At 43.8% G+C, this 14,777-nt stretch overlaps 1 protein-coding gene across 1 annotated transcript in view; it reads left to right on the top strand.

The window, feature by feature from the left end:
* Positions 1-3,756: 3,756 nt before the first annotated feature.
* KCMF1 (potassium channel modulatory factor 1) overlaps positions 3,757-14,777 on the top strand; it is a 78,036-nt gene continuing 67,015 nt past the window's right edge. The window contains exon 1 of the mRNA XM_042981854.1: positions 3,757-3,876. Coding sequence (XP_042837788.1) covers positions 3,861-3,876 — 16 coding nt within the window. The 5' untranslated portion in view covers positions 3,757-3,860. The remainder of the gene's footprint in view (positions 3,877-14,777) is intronic.

Below are 14,777 nucleotides of genomic sequence, written 5' to 3' on the forward strand. Positions count from 1 at the left end.
TCAGGTCATGATCCCAGGGTCATGGGATTGAGCCCTACATCAGGCTCCACATGGAACCCACTGAAGATTCTCTCTCTAAAATAAAAAAAAAGTAAAATAAAATAAAAATTACAGCACAGCATTAATGAGAACAGAAGAAGGCGCTAGTATGCCTAATAGAGGCAAGGAAGGCTTAACAGAGTACAGGGAATTTAAATTTGGGCCTGAATTTCCTGTGTTCTCTTTAAGCAAAGGGAAGAACATGTGCAAAGGCCCAGCAGCAGGAATCAATATAGTACAAGACAGCACAGGGTACACTGGTAGACAAAGGAAAAATTTGTTGGACCTTATATGAGAAGTTAGGTTTCACCCTTTGGACCATAGGAGGCTGGGGTGACAAGAGCTTGCTTTTCTTTTTTTCAAGTCAGTTTTCAGGTATCATTTATATAAATAAACTTTGCCCTTTTTGGGTGTACAGTAAACACTAAGACAATCAAAACTTAGAATATCTTCATTATCTTAAAAAGTTCTCTCTGTAGTCAACGCCCACTGTCCCACCCTCCCTCTGAGGCCCGCAATTATTGATGATTTCTGTCTCCATAATTTTTTACTCTGAAATAATAATGCACTCACAGGAAGTTGCAGAGAGGGCCCATGTACACTCACCCAGCTCCCTCCGATGGTAGTAGCATTTTACAAAACTATAGAAAACTATCAAAGCCAGGAAGCTGACGTTAGCACAATGCAATTAACTAGGCTACAGACCTTATTCAGATTTCGCCAGTGTTTACACTCATTAGCTTGTTTTACAGAACATAGTTGGGCCACAATATGAAAGATGGGTTAGCAAGGTAAGGACAATGGAAGAACTCAGAGGTACAGGGAAAGGAAAGGACCAGAGGAACCATTTCTGAAGACCAGAAATCATCTGATGGGACAATTTGGTACAAGCACTTAATCTTTCTGGAAATGACATCTCCCATACCACAGAACAGCAAACAGAAGGTTGTTTTAAAGCGAAGGGCCTGGGGCGCTTGGGTGGCTCAGTCGGTTAAGCAGCCGACTTCGGCTCAGGTCATGATCTTGCGGTCCGTGAGTTCAAGCCCCGCGTCGGGCTCTCTGCTGACAGCTCAGAACCTGGAGCCTGTTTCAGATTCTGTGTCTCCCTCTCTCTGACCCTCCCCCGTTCATGCTCTGTCTCTCTCTGTCTCAAAAATAAATAAACGTTAAAAAAAAAAAAAAAATTAAAAAAAAAAAAAAAAAAAAGCGAAGGGCCTGACCTCTAACCGAATTGAGGAAATGTTTCCTTCAGCCATGAAAACACCAGAAAACTATAATATTCCTTCTCACGCTTATACAAAGAAGAAAAATGTTTAGTCATTTTCATTTTCTTACTTTTGACTGATTGCAAACAGTGAAATAACTGTCAAAGGTCTGAGATTCTCTTGAGGTTTAGACACTTTTTCTGTTTGCTCTCCTTAACAGAATAAGCTAACAACTCCCCAAACTGAAACAAACTAAACCTCTATACTTACTCTTATTCCTTCCTGGAGTCCAGTTATTTTTGTTGCTTCTCTTACCTGCTCCAGCCACGTATACTATTGACAATGCCTTAATGTCTGTACCTTCATATATTTACAGACATCAATTACTTATCACAAAACTGTAGGGTGTGGTTGTCCTCACTTTTATAGCCCGAGACCCAGAAGCTCCTTAGTGTTGGTACCCAGGATCACACACGCCAATACTGTAAAGTGCTTAGAAAGGCACACGTTCAGTAAGTGTTAGCTAGACTTGTCAGAAGCCGGGTTCTCTCCACTTACCAAACCCCAATGATAGCCTGGATGGACCTCTTTCTTCAACAGCTGTGCTGGACTTAATTTAGGCAAAAGCTCCACGAGTGCAATGGAAATATTTCTGGTGACAAAGTCCCCGTTTAAATCCCGTTTGTTTAAACCTTATTCGGCTGACAGCTAGTTTATCACTAGTTACTACCAAATAGAGTGCTTGGGTAGATCTGAGTGACTCAATACCTGTTTCTTGACTTTAAAACAAGCTTTTTAATATGTTTGAAAGTAGATTTAATTAAATATGGCAACACTATACTGTGTCCTGTGCTAGATATTTTATACACATTTTAGCACTAAATCCTCCAAATTCCAACTGTTATGATCATTATTAGCCATATTACCATCTGTAATCTGGCTGATTTTAAAGATGGGGAAATCAAGGCCTAGGAAAGCTGTCATGCGTTGCCCCAGGTCACAGAGCTAGTAACGGGGTGTACAGGATTAAGAACAGCTTTCGCCTAGGGACAGACTCCTATATGATACACACACAAACCAAAAAGCCCAGAACAATTTCAAATATAAAAGAGTAAATTAAAATAAGCAAAAGCAAACATAGGACAAAGAAACGGAGGCTCAGCAAGGTTAAATAACTGGTCCAAGGTTACAGAGAGACTATCAGAACCAGAATCCGATGGCATATCTGTCTTGACTCCAAAGCATAGTTCATTTCCACCAAACCACACTACCACGGACACCTGGTAAGGGGTAGTATAAATATTCATTGAATTAATAAGTCTGAAAACAAAGTTGACAAGGAAGAGGGTTAAAAAAAAATGTAAAAGAGAAATGAAAATGGAAAGGTAGTTCACGGGCAAGGGAAAAAAGGAAAATACAAACACACCCTCCAACAGTTTTCCAAGCAGCGCATTCAGGGTGAGGCAAGGTGCTGGAACAAACTTTGCTCGGGTCCCGCCGGACACCCAAGCTGGCGGGCGCGGAGTCTTCAAAGAGATGGTTCCGGAGGAGCCTGCCTTGGAGCACAGCAGCGAAGTCCGGCCGCCTCCCGCGCCCACGCCCTCTCCCGACCGCGAGTCACCCGGCCTGGCAACACGCGACGACGACCGGAGGGCTGCCGCCTCTCCCTTCCGAGCTGCTGGTTTAAAAAGAAATACAAACACATGTCCCCAGGCAGCCCGCAGCCTCTCCTCGGGGTCTGGGCCCGAAGCTCGCTTCCCGGGTCGGCTGGACAGAAATGCGCCCGAGGGCCAGAGACCCTCGGGGCTGCAGCTCGTCTCCGGGCAGCGCCCGCCGCCCGCGGTCAGCCCAGCCCAGCCTAGCGGCGGAGGCGCACACAGCCCGGACCCGGATAGGCCCCAGACGGAGCTGGGGCGGCCGGGCAGGCGGGCGCCCTACAGGCCACGCGGGCCGGCAGTACCGGCGAGCAGCGGGCGCCGGCGGCTGGGCATTTCCTCTTCCTCCCTACGCGCTGCGCGGCGGCGCGGCGGCGGCCAGGCCAGGCCGAGGCCCGGCTCGGGCGCCCGACCGCGGCCTGCTGGCTAGCGCGGGCAGGCGCCGCGCCGCCCCCGCCACGACCGCCGGCCGCGGGGCCTCGGGGCAGCTGGGCCCGGCGCGGGCAGCGAGAGGCGGGGCCGGCGTGCGGGCGGCGGAAGGAGGCGGAGGAGGAGGAAGAGGAGGAGGAGGCGGCGGCCGGGAGCCGGGGGAGAGGGGCGGGGGGTGGGTCGGGGGAGGGGAGGAGCGGGATTTGCGGAGCGCGGCGCCGCAGCCGGGAGCCGGCGGGCCCGAGAGTGACCGAGTCACGGCGGGCGCCGGCGGAGCCGCGGCGTCGGACCCGCCTCCTGGAGGAGCTCAGCCCCGGCCAGGCCCGGCCCCATTCCCGCCCCGCGCCGCCTCCCCGCCGCCGCCGCCGCCGCCGCCGCCGCCGCGGGAGCGCTCCCCTGCCCACCCCGCCCCCGCGGCCGAGCCCGGGAGTCGAGTGGGAGTCGGCCGGCCGGCGCGGGCAGCGCCGGGACCCCGCCGGGGACACTGCAGCCGGAGCCCGGGAGGGGCCGCGCCGCCACCGTCTGAACTAGGATGTCCCGACATGAAGGTGAGAGGAGCCCCCGCCCCCACCCCCACCGCCCGGGCCTCGGCCTACCCCGCCCGGGCCAGGCGCCGCGGAGGGCGGCCGGGAAGCGGAGGAGACTTCGGCCGAGCCCGAGCCGGGCCCGAGGCGCCGGGCCTGGGAGCGAGCGAGCGAGAGCGGAGAGCCGCGGCGCCGCCGCCGCCACCACGGCCGCGGCCCTGAGCTGGGCCTGGTGCCGGAGGCGGGGCGGCCGGGCCGGCCGGAGGGTTTGCACTGTCATGGGGCGGGGGAGGGGGAGGGGAGTCGGCGGGGCCCGTTACCGGCGGGAGCCGGGCCCTCGGGACTGATACCGGCCGCCGCGGCCCGCCCGGCCAGCCCCAGAGCCGCGGGCTCCGGCGCGGCCTAGCGCTCCCGCCGCCCCGGAAGGGCTCGGTGCGGCCGCCGAACGGGGCCCCAGGCGGCAGCAGGAGACACAGGAGCCCTCCGTGGACCCAGTAGGCGCGTCCGGTCGCCGGGAGACGACGGCGAGCGCCCCTGCCTGCGGGCGACCGCGGGGCGGGCGGGAAGGCTCTGCGGCCGGGGAACGGGAAGCCCCCGCCACCCGGAGCCCGCCCCGGCCTCGCGGCTAGGCCTCGGCGAGTCCCTGGGCTCGGGTAACCAAGTTCCCGGGGCGGATCCGGCCCGGCCCCGGCGAGTAAACTCCCTGCTCGATCACCCGGTCAGAGCGGGACTCGCTCCCGGCGGGCCGCGGGCCCCTCGCCTGGCGTGCACTACCCTACCTAACCAGGTTTAGGTAAATGACCGTGGTGTAGTCTGTTAGTGGTCAGGGGCGTTTTGGACTTGTTTTTCGGTCTAAAAGCATGATTGGGGTACAGTTGCAGATAAGCAGACAGCTCTAGCCCAGTCCCAGGGCACAAAGAGAAACATGTTTAGGAACGATGTATAGGCATTGAGCCGGTAAAAAAATAAATAAATAAATAAATAAGTTAACTTCAATTTACTGCCATATGGTTTAGAAAAGGGGGAGGGGGTTGTGTTTTCTTTGTTTCGCTACCACAGGTCTTTAAGTAAATAAAAAGTGTTAACATACTTGGCGAAAAGTTTATCCTGGTAAGGTTAATGCAAGATTGTAGAAGTGGCTTTCAAGTATTATGTACTCTTGCTTTTAAAATCCTGTATAGGTGATGTAGGAGTGGAGAAAGTTTAGTGAGTCAGATTAGTGTGTTTCACACCATTGGAAGGGTATTCTTAAGGTAATGCAGGCCTTAGAATTTCGAGGTCGAAAAACTTAGATGGATTAAAATTATATTTAGGGCAAGTTTCAGAATTTGCTCAACTGGGCTGTTGAGATTGACTTAAAGAACACTTTGTGTTCAAGGATTCTGTATTTTAAAAGGCTCAAACCTAATAGGAAATATACTGTCTTTTCTTCACTTATTGTGGGCAAGTGTTGGACATTGTAAGGCAATAAGGGACTTAGGCTCATAGAAACTGTGTCCATTTTCCCAATTTTTCCTACTTAATGGGAATGTGTTCTCTATCTCTGTAATTTAAAAGAAGTTGTTACTAAAGCTACAACTAAATTTTAATTTGGGATGTTAAAGTTTATATTAGATGTAGCTGTGTGTACATAGACCATCTTTAAGACAAAATGAAACGGAGCATGGCCGCAGGCTCTCTTACTCTTAAGAACTGGGAGCGTTAAAACTACAGAATCAGCAATGGAAGAATGGGTTTGAGACCCATTCTCCTGCTTCAGGAAAACATCCAGATAGTTCCATTCTAATTGGATGATGTCCTGGGAAGATTCCTTTACCCCCAGTAATCTTTTAAAGTCCCACAGTGTGAACATTCTTGAATATAACACAAATTCTGTAATTTAAGCCCATTTCCCCCTATTTGATCCTGTGGAAAGGCATATGGTTTTGAAACTTACATTACCTTTTACTTACTTGAATACTACTGAACCTCAGCAAGTTAATAGCACACTTTTTCTGGTAACTTACACAATCCCAGATGTTTCTCAAAATGAAACATTGCTATATATAATCCATTAGTTGAAAACTTTTAGTACAATATTTGACAAGTGATTATCTTTTGAGGGGCTAGTTTATGGCCTAAGGCAGGAGTGGCAGTCTCATTAAGAATCACATTTAATTCATTAGATATGTTTTGTGGATTATTAGTTCAGGCTGCCATTATTTTCATCAGTAAAAATTTAATCAACAAATTTAGAGTTTGATACCCTTACTATTATAGTTCTTTTCTCACTTTTCTCTTTTTTGGGCAAGCAAATCTCATTTCTCTTAGCATTTCTTTAGTGGTATGATATTTGAGTTCTTTTAATCATCTGTCCCACCTCCACATTCTCTGTGGTTCTTGTTTCCTTTTGCACTGTGACCCAGACTGGATGTAGTAGTCTGGTAAAACATATGAAATGTGCTGCCTGTATTGTTGTACTTGGATTGCGCTACCTTTTCAGTGCCTTCCGAATGCATGTAATTTGTTACTTTGTCTTTGTGCCCACCCTAATGAGTTGCATGATATATGTAATGATGTAACTTTGGACAACTCAGCCCCAAGGTGGACATATGTCAAGCTGAGTCTCTACCTTGTGAAGCAGTGGACCACGTCTGAGAAAGGAGATGCAACCAGGAGCATAAAGAAATGTTCTAGCCAGGGGTCAGCATACTTTTTCTGTAAAAGGCCAGGTAGTAAATATTGTAGGCTTTGTTTGCTATAAGGTCTCTGTCATCTCTGCCATTGTAGTGCAAAAGCAGCTATAGACAACATGTAAATGAATAAGCACAGCAGTGTTCCAATGAAAACTTTATTTTTGGATGCTGACATTTGAATTTTGTATAATTTTCATGTGTCGTAAAATATGATTCTTTGTTTTACCACTTAAAAACGTAGAAACCATTCTTAACTTGCAGGCGTACAAACACAGGAGGTGGCTGAATTTGGCCCACTTTGACCTGTGGGGTATAATTTGCCTACTTCTTTTCTCACCTAGAGCTTTCGAGAGTTGATGGAACTCATAAAGGGCCCACTGTGCTTGGTATTCATGCCATCATTTCCTTTGGGTAATGGTAATGGGGAGTAACTGGTTTGGTCCATGGTTTGTACCTCAGTTTCCAGCCGCACCGTGGAGATTGGTAGAGAAGTAATTGTTCTTCAGGAGTGAAAAACAGGCTCCCCACCTTCCCAGACCATGTCTGAATGGAGTCGGCAGTACTCTACATTAAGTCTCCTGCTTGCCCATTATGACTTTTCTAGCCAGAATTCCATTTTTTTGTCTTTTAATTCGCTTTGTAACATTCTTGTCATCTTATCAAACTTTTTACATCAGTGCCCAGTCACTTTATGTTCACCATACCAACGCCATCTAGTTCCATGTTACACAGTGAAATCAGTCATCTTTTTTTATTTGTAAGAGTATTTTTTTTAATGATTCACTACACACTTTCTTAAATATAGGTATGTTATTCAGAGCTTAAAATGCATTTAATAGCTTGGCAAATTAAAAACCTCAAGTTACTCAGTGCTTATTAGATAAAATGAAATTATGAATGCTCTTGCATGAGTTTGAGCCTAGTTGATTCCCTGGAATTAGGAACACATTTATTGCCTTAAATCAGTCAACCTTTTTTCAGTTGCTACTATGTATAAGGCACTTTCCTAGGAACCAAGGAGTGTGGAGATGAATGAGACATGGCTCCTCACCTTGAGTCTGGTGGGAAGATGCATGTGTATACAGCTTCTACAGCACAATGGGAGACCGTAAGGAGATAAATGAATTGAGGACAAAATCATTATCAACTTTATTCCTAATGGGTTTTGCCCCACTTCAGAGAGGGAATCTGTTTTTCTTGAGCGCTTTCCTTTTTTGTGGGCTCCTCTTGATTTTGGGAAAAAATGAGATTTCAAATAGAGTCCTTATCTTTACCAGATTTATATTTCCCCTAGCTTTTAGAAGACTTTCATATGTAAAAGTGAGAGCAAGTAGGTGAACAGGTAGGTGATCTTATTGTTACGTTTTTCTCAGAACCATCTGATATTGTTTATTTTCAGACTGTAAAGTATAAAAGTATGTAGGCCATTAATCTAGCTTTTGAAAGTTGTACCATTTTTTGAAATTGTACTGCTCTTGTTAGTAGATTTACATTTCCTCGTCTCTAAAAATATTATCTGACCCTAAAAGCTCACATGCAGATGATCCCAGAGTGAAGTGCAAGAATTTTGTTTTCAGGATTTGGGGACTGCAAAAGCCAGGATTGGTAATTGGCTTGTGATTGTAAGGTGATGACTTTTGCCTTCCTGTAAGTGAAGTAAATTGACTCCCACTGAAAAGATTTTGATTTTTGCTAACATGTCAGACCATTTATTTTACTTTAACTATGATTTGTTAAAAGATTACGACATTCTTAATTAAGGCTTTTTCAGTTCAATAGGTCATGAATTATATTTACCCTGATTTTAAATAAATGATAGATAAAAATGTAAATATTTTATTCCTGGGGTCTTTGATTTCATTTCATAAAAAGTTGATTTTGAAGCTCATTTGTCCCATATTTTTGGCATTTGTGTTTAAGTTAAAATGTCATTAAATAAAACTTTCTTGTTTTAAATTAGAAATTTAATTTGGAAGAAACTCCTTTCAGTCTTAGAACTTGAAGAAATATTAGCAGCAATCTTGTTTAAAAGAAAAACTTTTTTATGATAGAAACTTAAACTTCTGATGTGAAATGAACAAAACAAATCCCTTCGATTAGGCTTGCAAATCTTAAAAATGAAGAAATCCATGCACTTACGACTCATAATTTTAAAAACATCAGCTTTAGAGAATCTACCATATACATTTGCTGAGGCTTGTTTTTTGTTGTTGTTTTAAACTGGAGGCTCCAAAAGCTGTTTCTAGTGAAGGTTAAAGTGTGGTTGAATTATCCTAGAAATAGTGTGTCTTTTAATTACATTATAAATATTGCTGGGGAGCTATTTTCATGAGCATGAACTCAAAGGAAACATTTCCTACATTTTATGCTTGTAAAAGTTAAAAGTAAAACCCTGTTCATAATTAAAATCTTTTTTATTTTTATTTACTTATTTAAAATGTTTATTGATTTATTTTTGTATGTGAGACACAGGGAGAGCATGTGGGAGGGGCAGAAAGAGACGAAGAGAGAATTCTAAGCAAACTCCGTGCTCTCCGTGCAGAGCCCAACTCAGTGCTCCATCTCACAAACCATGAGATTGTGATGTGAGCCAAAAGCAAGAGTTGGCCACTCTGCTGACTGAGTCACTCAAGTGTCCCTGTTTGTTTTTTTTGTTTGTTTGCTTGTTTTTGTTTTTGTTTTAGAGAGAGAGAGTGCAAGTGGAGGAGGAGAGAATCTTAAGCAGGCTCCACTCTTAGGGTGGAGCCTGACCAGGGCAGAGCCTGATGCAGGGCTCCATCCTATGACCCTGGGATCATGACCTGAGCCAAAATCAAGAGTCAGATGCTCAACCAACTGAGCCACCCAGGCACCCCTATAATTAAAATCTTTGTTTTGTGTTTTTTAAGTAAGTAATTTTTTTTCTTTTAATGTTTGTTTAATTTTAAGAGGGAGAGACAGAGCATGAGCATGGGAGGGATAGAGAGAGGAAGACAGGATCCAAAGCAGGTGCTGTGCTGACAACAGAGAGCCTGATGTGGGGCTTGAACTCACAAACTGTGAGATCATGATCTGAGCTGAAGTGAGACCCTTAACTGACTGAGCCACTCAGGTGCCCCCCCCCCGTAATTAAAATCTGTGTGAAAGATTAATTCCATATTAATTTTAGTGTTATACTAGGAACCATGATGTTTTTCAGGTTTTTATTTTAAATGATAAGGTATGGTTTTTTCAATTGCTGAAGTTATTTATTAAATTGAGGAAAGAGCCCTTAAGAGGTATACAGATCAGAACTTTTTTAAAATGTGGTAACTTTGGGGTGCCTGGGTGGCTGAGTCGGTTAAGCTTCCGACTCTTGGTTTTGGCTCAAGTCAGGATCTCACACGGTCTGTGGGTTTGAGCCCTGCCTTGGGCTCTGTGCTGACAGTGCAGACCCTGCTTGGGATTCTCTGTCTCTACCACTTTCTCTGCTCCTTCCCCCTCAAAATAAATAAATAAACTTTAAAATAAAAAAATTAAAACGTGGTAACTTTTGTATTAGTCATGTCCTGATTCGTGTTGGAGTGGGGATAAGGCAGACAGTTCCCGAAGGGAACATACTACCTAGATTACATAGGAAGGAAGCGAGTGATCATGAAAAGAGAGGGTGTTCTTGGGATGGTAAAGATAGGAGGACAGGACAGTGCCGTCAGAGGAAAGTTAGGCAAGGTGGACATGAAGCTTGGAAATGATCTGTAGCCACAGGAAGTTAGAGACAGAAGACCACCTTTCATGCTGAGTACCAGGAGGTGAAAATTCATCTTCCTGTGAAGCTAGCAATAGATGAATTTCCTTGTTAGGCACCTTCCAGGGTGCCATCCCTACTACCTGTCTCACCACTCTCCCACAGTGTTTGTTAATCGTGCTTTTAGTTGTTGTCTTTCTGAATAGAAAGACAGTTCACGTACATGGGTCTATCCAGTTCATGTACATGGTCCATTTATTTCTTCCACAGCCACAGTGCCAACCAGCAGTCCAGCAGACCTTGCCAATGGCTGTAAGGAGTATCAGGGAGGAAGTATGAATGGATCCCAGCAAGTCCATCACTGCTGTTAGAAAAAAACAACTAAAATCACGAGAGTGGGTCAGTCAAGTCACCTTCAGCTAGGAGGGACAGACAATAAATGGGTGAAGCCTCTTGACATCATGATTAATTAGGTTTAGCATTATGTTCTACTGAGTTGTGTGGGTTTGTTTTTTTTCCCCCCCTCACTGGTTCTCAGTGCTAGTGTCATGAACTTCAGCTTTTTTTTTTTTCTGTTAAGAGGATTTTCATAAGGAGAGTCACTTTAGAGTGCTAACTTGAGGACCTATTAGAACAGTCACAGGCATAATCAGTTATAATTTATTTTTTGTTTTTGGCTTTTGTTTCTTTTAGAGACTGTCACCCTCCCCTCCCACCTAGTAAAGTGGAGGGTCCCTCTAGTGGCACCCTTGCCTTATTCTCCAAGCATTTTTTTATGCCGTAATTGTTTGCTTGTGTGCCTCCCCAACAAGTTACCTGAAAGACAGGTATAGTGTTACACTTACCTTTACACCCTACCACCAAGCACAATGTCTGGACTGTCGGAGGCCAGACATTTGAACACTTGTGGGTGATTGTTAGAGATGTTATTACTTGTCTAAAAAATGGTGAGACTAGAAACTGCTGTCTTCTGCTTTTATCTGGGAAGCTGGTTAAGAAGGAGGGAGATGGTAGGAAAGATTTGGAACTTTCATAAAAGTAAGAGGGGATGAATAAACTACATAGAGTGAAAACTTAAAGGAAGGTGACTCCTGGGGGAATGACTTGGGATTAGACTCAGGTATTATTTTTTTGTTCTACTTCTGTCTCTGGTTTTGGATTAACTGGCTATGGGTTCTGAATATTAATTGCACCATGTGTGAGTTTTCTGATTCATTCATTCATTCATTCATTCAGTGGGTATTTATGGACTTCCTACTTGAGTACTACTCAAAATCATCTCGAGAGCTTGCCGCAAGTTGTTGACCCTTGCTGCAGCATTGATAATATTCAGTGGGTTTGAAACACCTTTGGGAATTAAATGCTTTCCTGTTGCACAGGCTGTGGTTCTTTTACAATTTGCTGGAATTAGTCCTTAAAATTTATATCTTATGACAGGGTAATTAAATCATGTAAATACTTTAATGTTTTGACAATATTCATCCACCCCTCCTTTTTTGGGAGAGAGCATGTTAGCAGGGGCGAGGGGCAAGGGAGTAAGGGAGAGAGAGAAAGTGAGAATCCTAAACAAGCTCCACACTCAGCACTGAGCCTGACGTGGGGTTCGATGAACCCTGGTTCATGACCTGAGCCAAAATCAAGAGTTGGACACTCAACCAACTGAGCCACCCAGGCGCCCCTCTTTTTAAGCCTACTTTCATTTAAGTTTCTCAATTCTAATTCTGCCCAGCAGTACATTTCTTTCCTTAATATTGTCCTTAGACTGTGAACGTCTCAACACATATCTGCATATGTGAAAGTATGTTCAAGTAGGTTTATAGGTTTATAAGTAAAACTCATAGGTTTATAAGTATCTTTGATGCTTAGAAAACAACTCAAGGGATTAAATGTTTAATTTTTGTATTCAGTATAGTTTGTGTGTGAAGGCCTAATGGTTATATAGCAACTGTTGGAGTACCTAGATGGTACTTGTTTTTATTATTTCTCCTCAACCATTATTCTTCTTTGGTGTCTTCTATGGTTGTAGAGGTTTGGCAGTGCAAGGAAATGAGAATCTTTCTAAATTAGGAGTTAACGGCATCGCAGTAAAACAGGCAGGGATTATTTAAAGGAGTTGTTACAGATGTGTCTCTTCTGTAAGAATGAAATAAGTACATGCTGGGAGCTGGGGGTGCTTGGGTATTGGGAACCACATAGTTTTCTAGTTTTCATAATCTGAGATCTTATATTTAGCCTGATTAACACTGCTAGGGACTCTGATACAGTAAATTGCAATTTGAAATTAACGTAAAATGTGCAGAGGAGGGACTGATCTTCCCTTCCATAGGAAAAATGGTGATTAGCACCTGAAGTGACAGTGGGTAAGCATTTGACCCATGGTTTTCCTGACATTCCCTGTTAGGCGTATGATATCACTTCATGTTCTTTCACTGCTCCATGTCATTTTCTACAAGCTTTTTAGAAGTGCAAGCCACATGTAATTTTATTTTTTTATTTTTATTTTTTTAAGCCACATGTAATTTTTTTTTTGAGAGAGAGAGCCACTGAGCGCAAGTGAGGGAGGGGCAGAGGGAGAGAGAGAAAGAGAAGAGAGAATCCTAAGTAGGCTCCATGGCTCATTCTTATGACTGGTGAGATCATGACCTGAGCCAAAATCAAGAGTCAAATGATTACCCAACTGAACCATCCAGGTGCCCCTAGGCACATTTAATTTTAAATTCTCTGGTAGCCACAGTAGTAAACTAAGAAGGTGAAATTAAATTTAAATAGTTTAATACTTTAACCTAGTATATCCAAGTTAACATTAATCAATCAAGATAAAATTATTATATTCTTTTTTTCTTACAAAGTTACAAAATTCTAGTATATATTTTACACTTAGCACACTTTAGTTCATATCATCTGAGAATCATCTTTAGACTTGTACATTAGGAGTCTGCTAATAGACCATATATAGTCTCTTTCTGTAGGTACGTTTTGATGTAGTATTGCCATCTGCTCAATGGTGAGTTCATTAACATTCTGGATTTTTGCTTCTTGAATTAATTTCCTAAGAACCCAGATTTTACCTTTTTCACTTAAAAATTTTTTTAACCTACATTAGCAACATTTAACCATTACAATAGAAAACTACTTTATAAGTAGCTATAAATGTATATAAATTATAATCCCTCTGGGCCCTTCAGATTGGAAGAGTAAATAATGGCCTCAGGGTGATTTTAATGTGAGTTCGTGGGGTTATTTTAAGTCCTCCGTAATGACAAATGTAAAATTTATAAAAATTGTTACTAGTCCATTGCAGGTTCTATTATGGTGGAATCCGAAGATTGTTTGGGTTCTATCTGGTGTGGATAGACTTTTCATCATTTGAAGAAAGTGACATCCAGGCTTGGTAATTTATTGTAGGTGTATTTCATTGTAATGAGATTGGGTCTCTAGTATCCATCTGGAAAAGGCCTTTGCCATCTAACAACAGAAAAACAGATGGTTATGACTCTTATTTAAAGCAGTTTTAAGAAAATTGGGGCATTTGGCTGGCTCAGTAGAGCATGCAACTCTTAATCTCAGGTTGTGAGTTCAAGCCTCACATTGAGCATTTTAAACCTATGTTACTTTAAAAAAAAAAAAAACAAAGAATTTTAAAAAGTAATTTTAAGAAAACGGATTATGGAGCTAATAGCCAGCCCATTGTCAAGGTTAGCCAGCCACTGGTGATTTCTCTTTTTTACCTGTTTGGTGTGCTGTTTAGCCAGTTAGAACTAGATTTGCAAATAAAAATGGACTGTTTCAGAGATAGTCTGTTAAAAATTAAAGACCTAGTGTTTTTTTTCCTTCATTTCACTGAAGCAGCAGTTCCACAGAGCAGTGGGTTTTATGGTTCTGTTCTTTTTCAGTCCCCCTACAGCCAGATCTTTGAAACATCAGGAATTTATGGCTTTTTTTTCTTTAATAGTGTAAAAATACTAGTATTGTATGGCTTGGGTGCTTTCACCTAGTGTTTTTCAAAGGGTAATTTAGGACGTGCGCTATTAGCACCACCTGGGAACTTGGACAGAAATGCAGATTCTTGGATGCTGCCCTGGACCCACTGAATCAGAGTTTCTGGAGGTGGTGCCCAGGAGTTTGTGTTTTCACAAGCTTCTTACCTGGACCCAGTTATGACCAAAAGCATTTATGTGTGAGATGGTTATCACTGGTGACAGGGACACACAATGGTTGTGATACAATTTTTTTATGGTATGGTACCAGTCAAATAGAAATTCAATTGCTGACCTTGACTTTATACTTTTTTTTTTTTAATTTTTTTTAGTGTTTTTATTTATTTTTGAGACAGAGACAGAGCACGAGCAGGGGAGGGGCAGAGAGAGAGGGAGACACAGAATCCAAAGCAGGCTCCAGGCTCTGAGCTGTCAGCACAGAGCCCGTCGCGGGGCTCGAACTCACAGACCGTGAGATCATGACCTGAGCTGAAGTCGGATGCTCAACTGACCGACCCACCCAGGTGCCCCTTGACTTCATTCTTCTTGAACACTATGTTACTGTCACCT

Source organism: Panthera tigris, chromosome A3 (genome assembly GCF_018350195.1).
Source record: "Panthera tigris isolate Pti1 chromosome A3, P.tigris_Pti1_mat1.1, whole genome shotgun sequence".
NCBI lineage: Eukaryota > Metazoa > Chordata > Mammalia > Carnivora > Felidae > Panthera > Panthera tigris.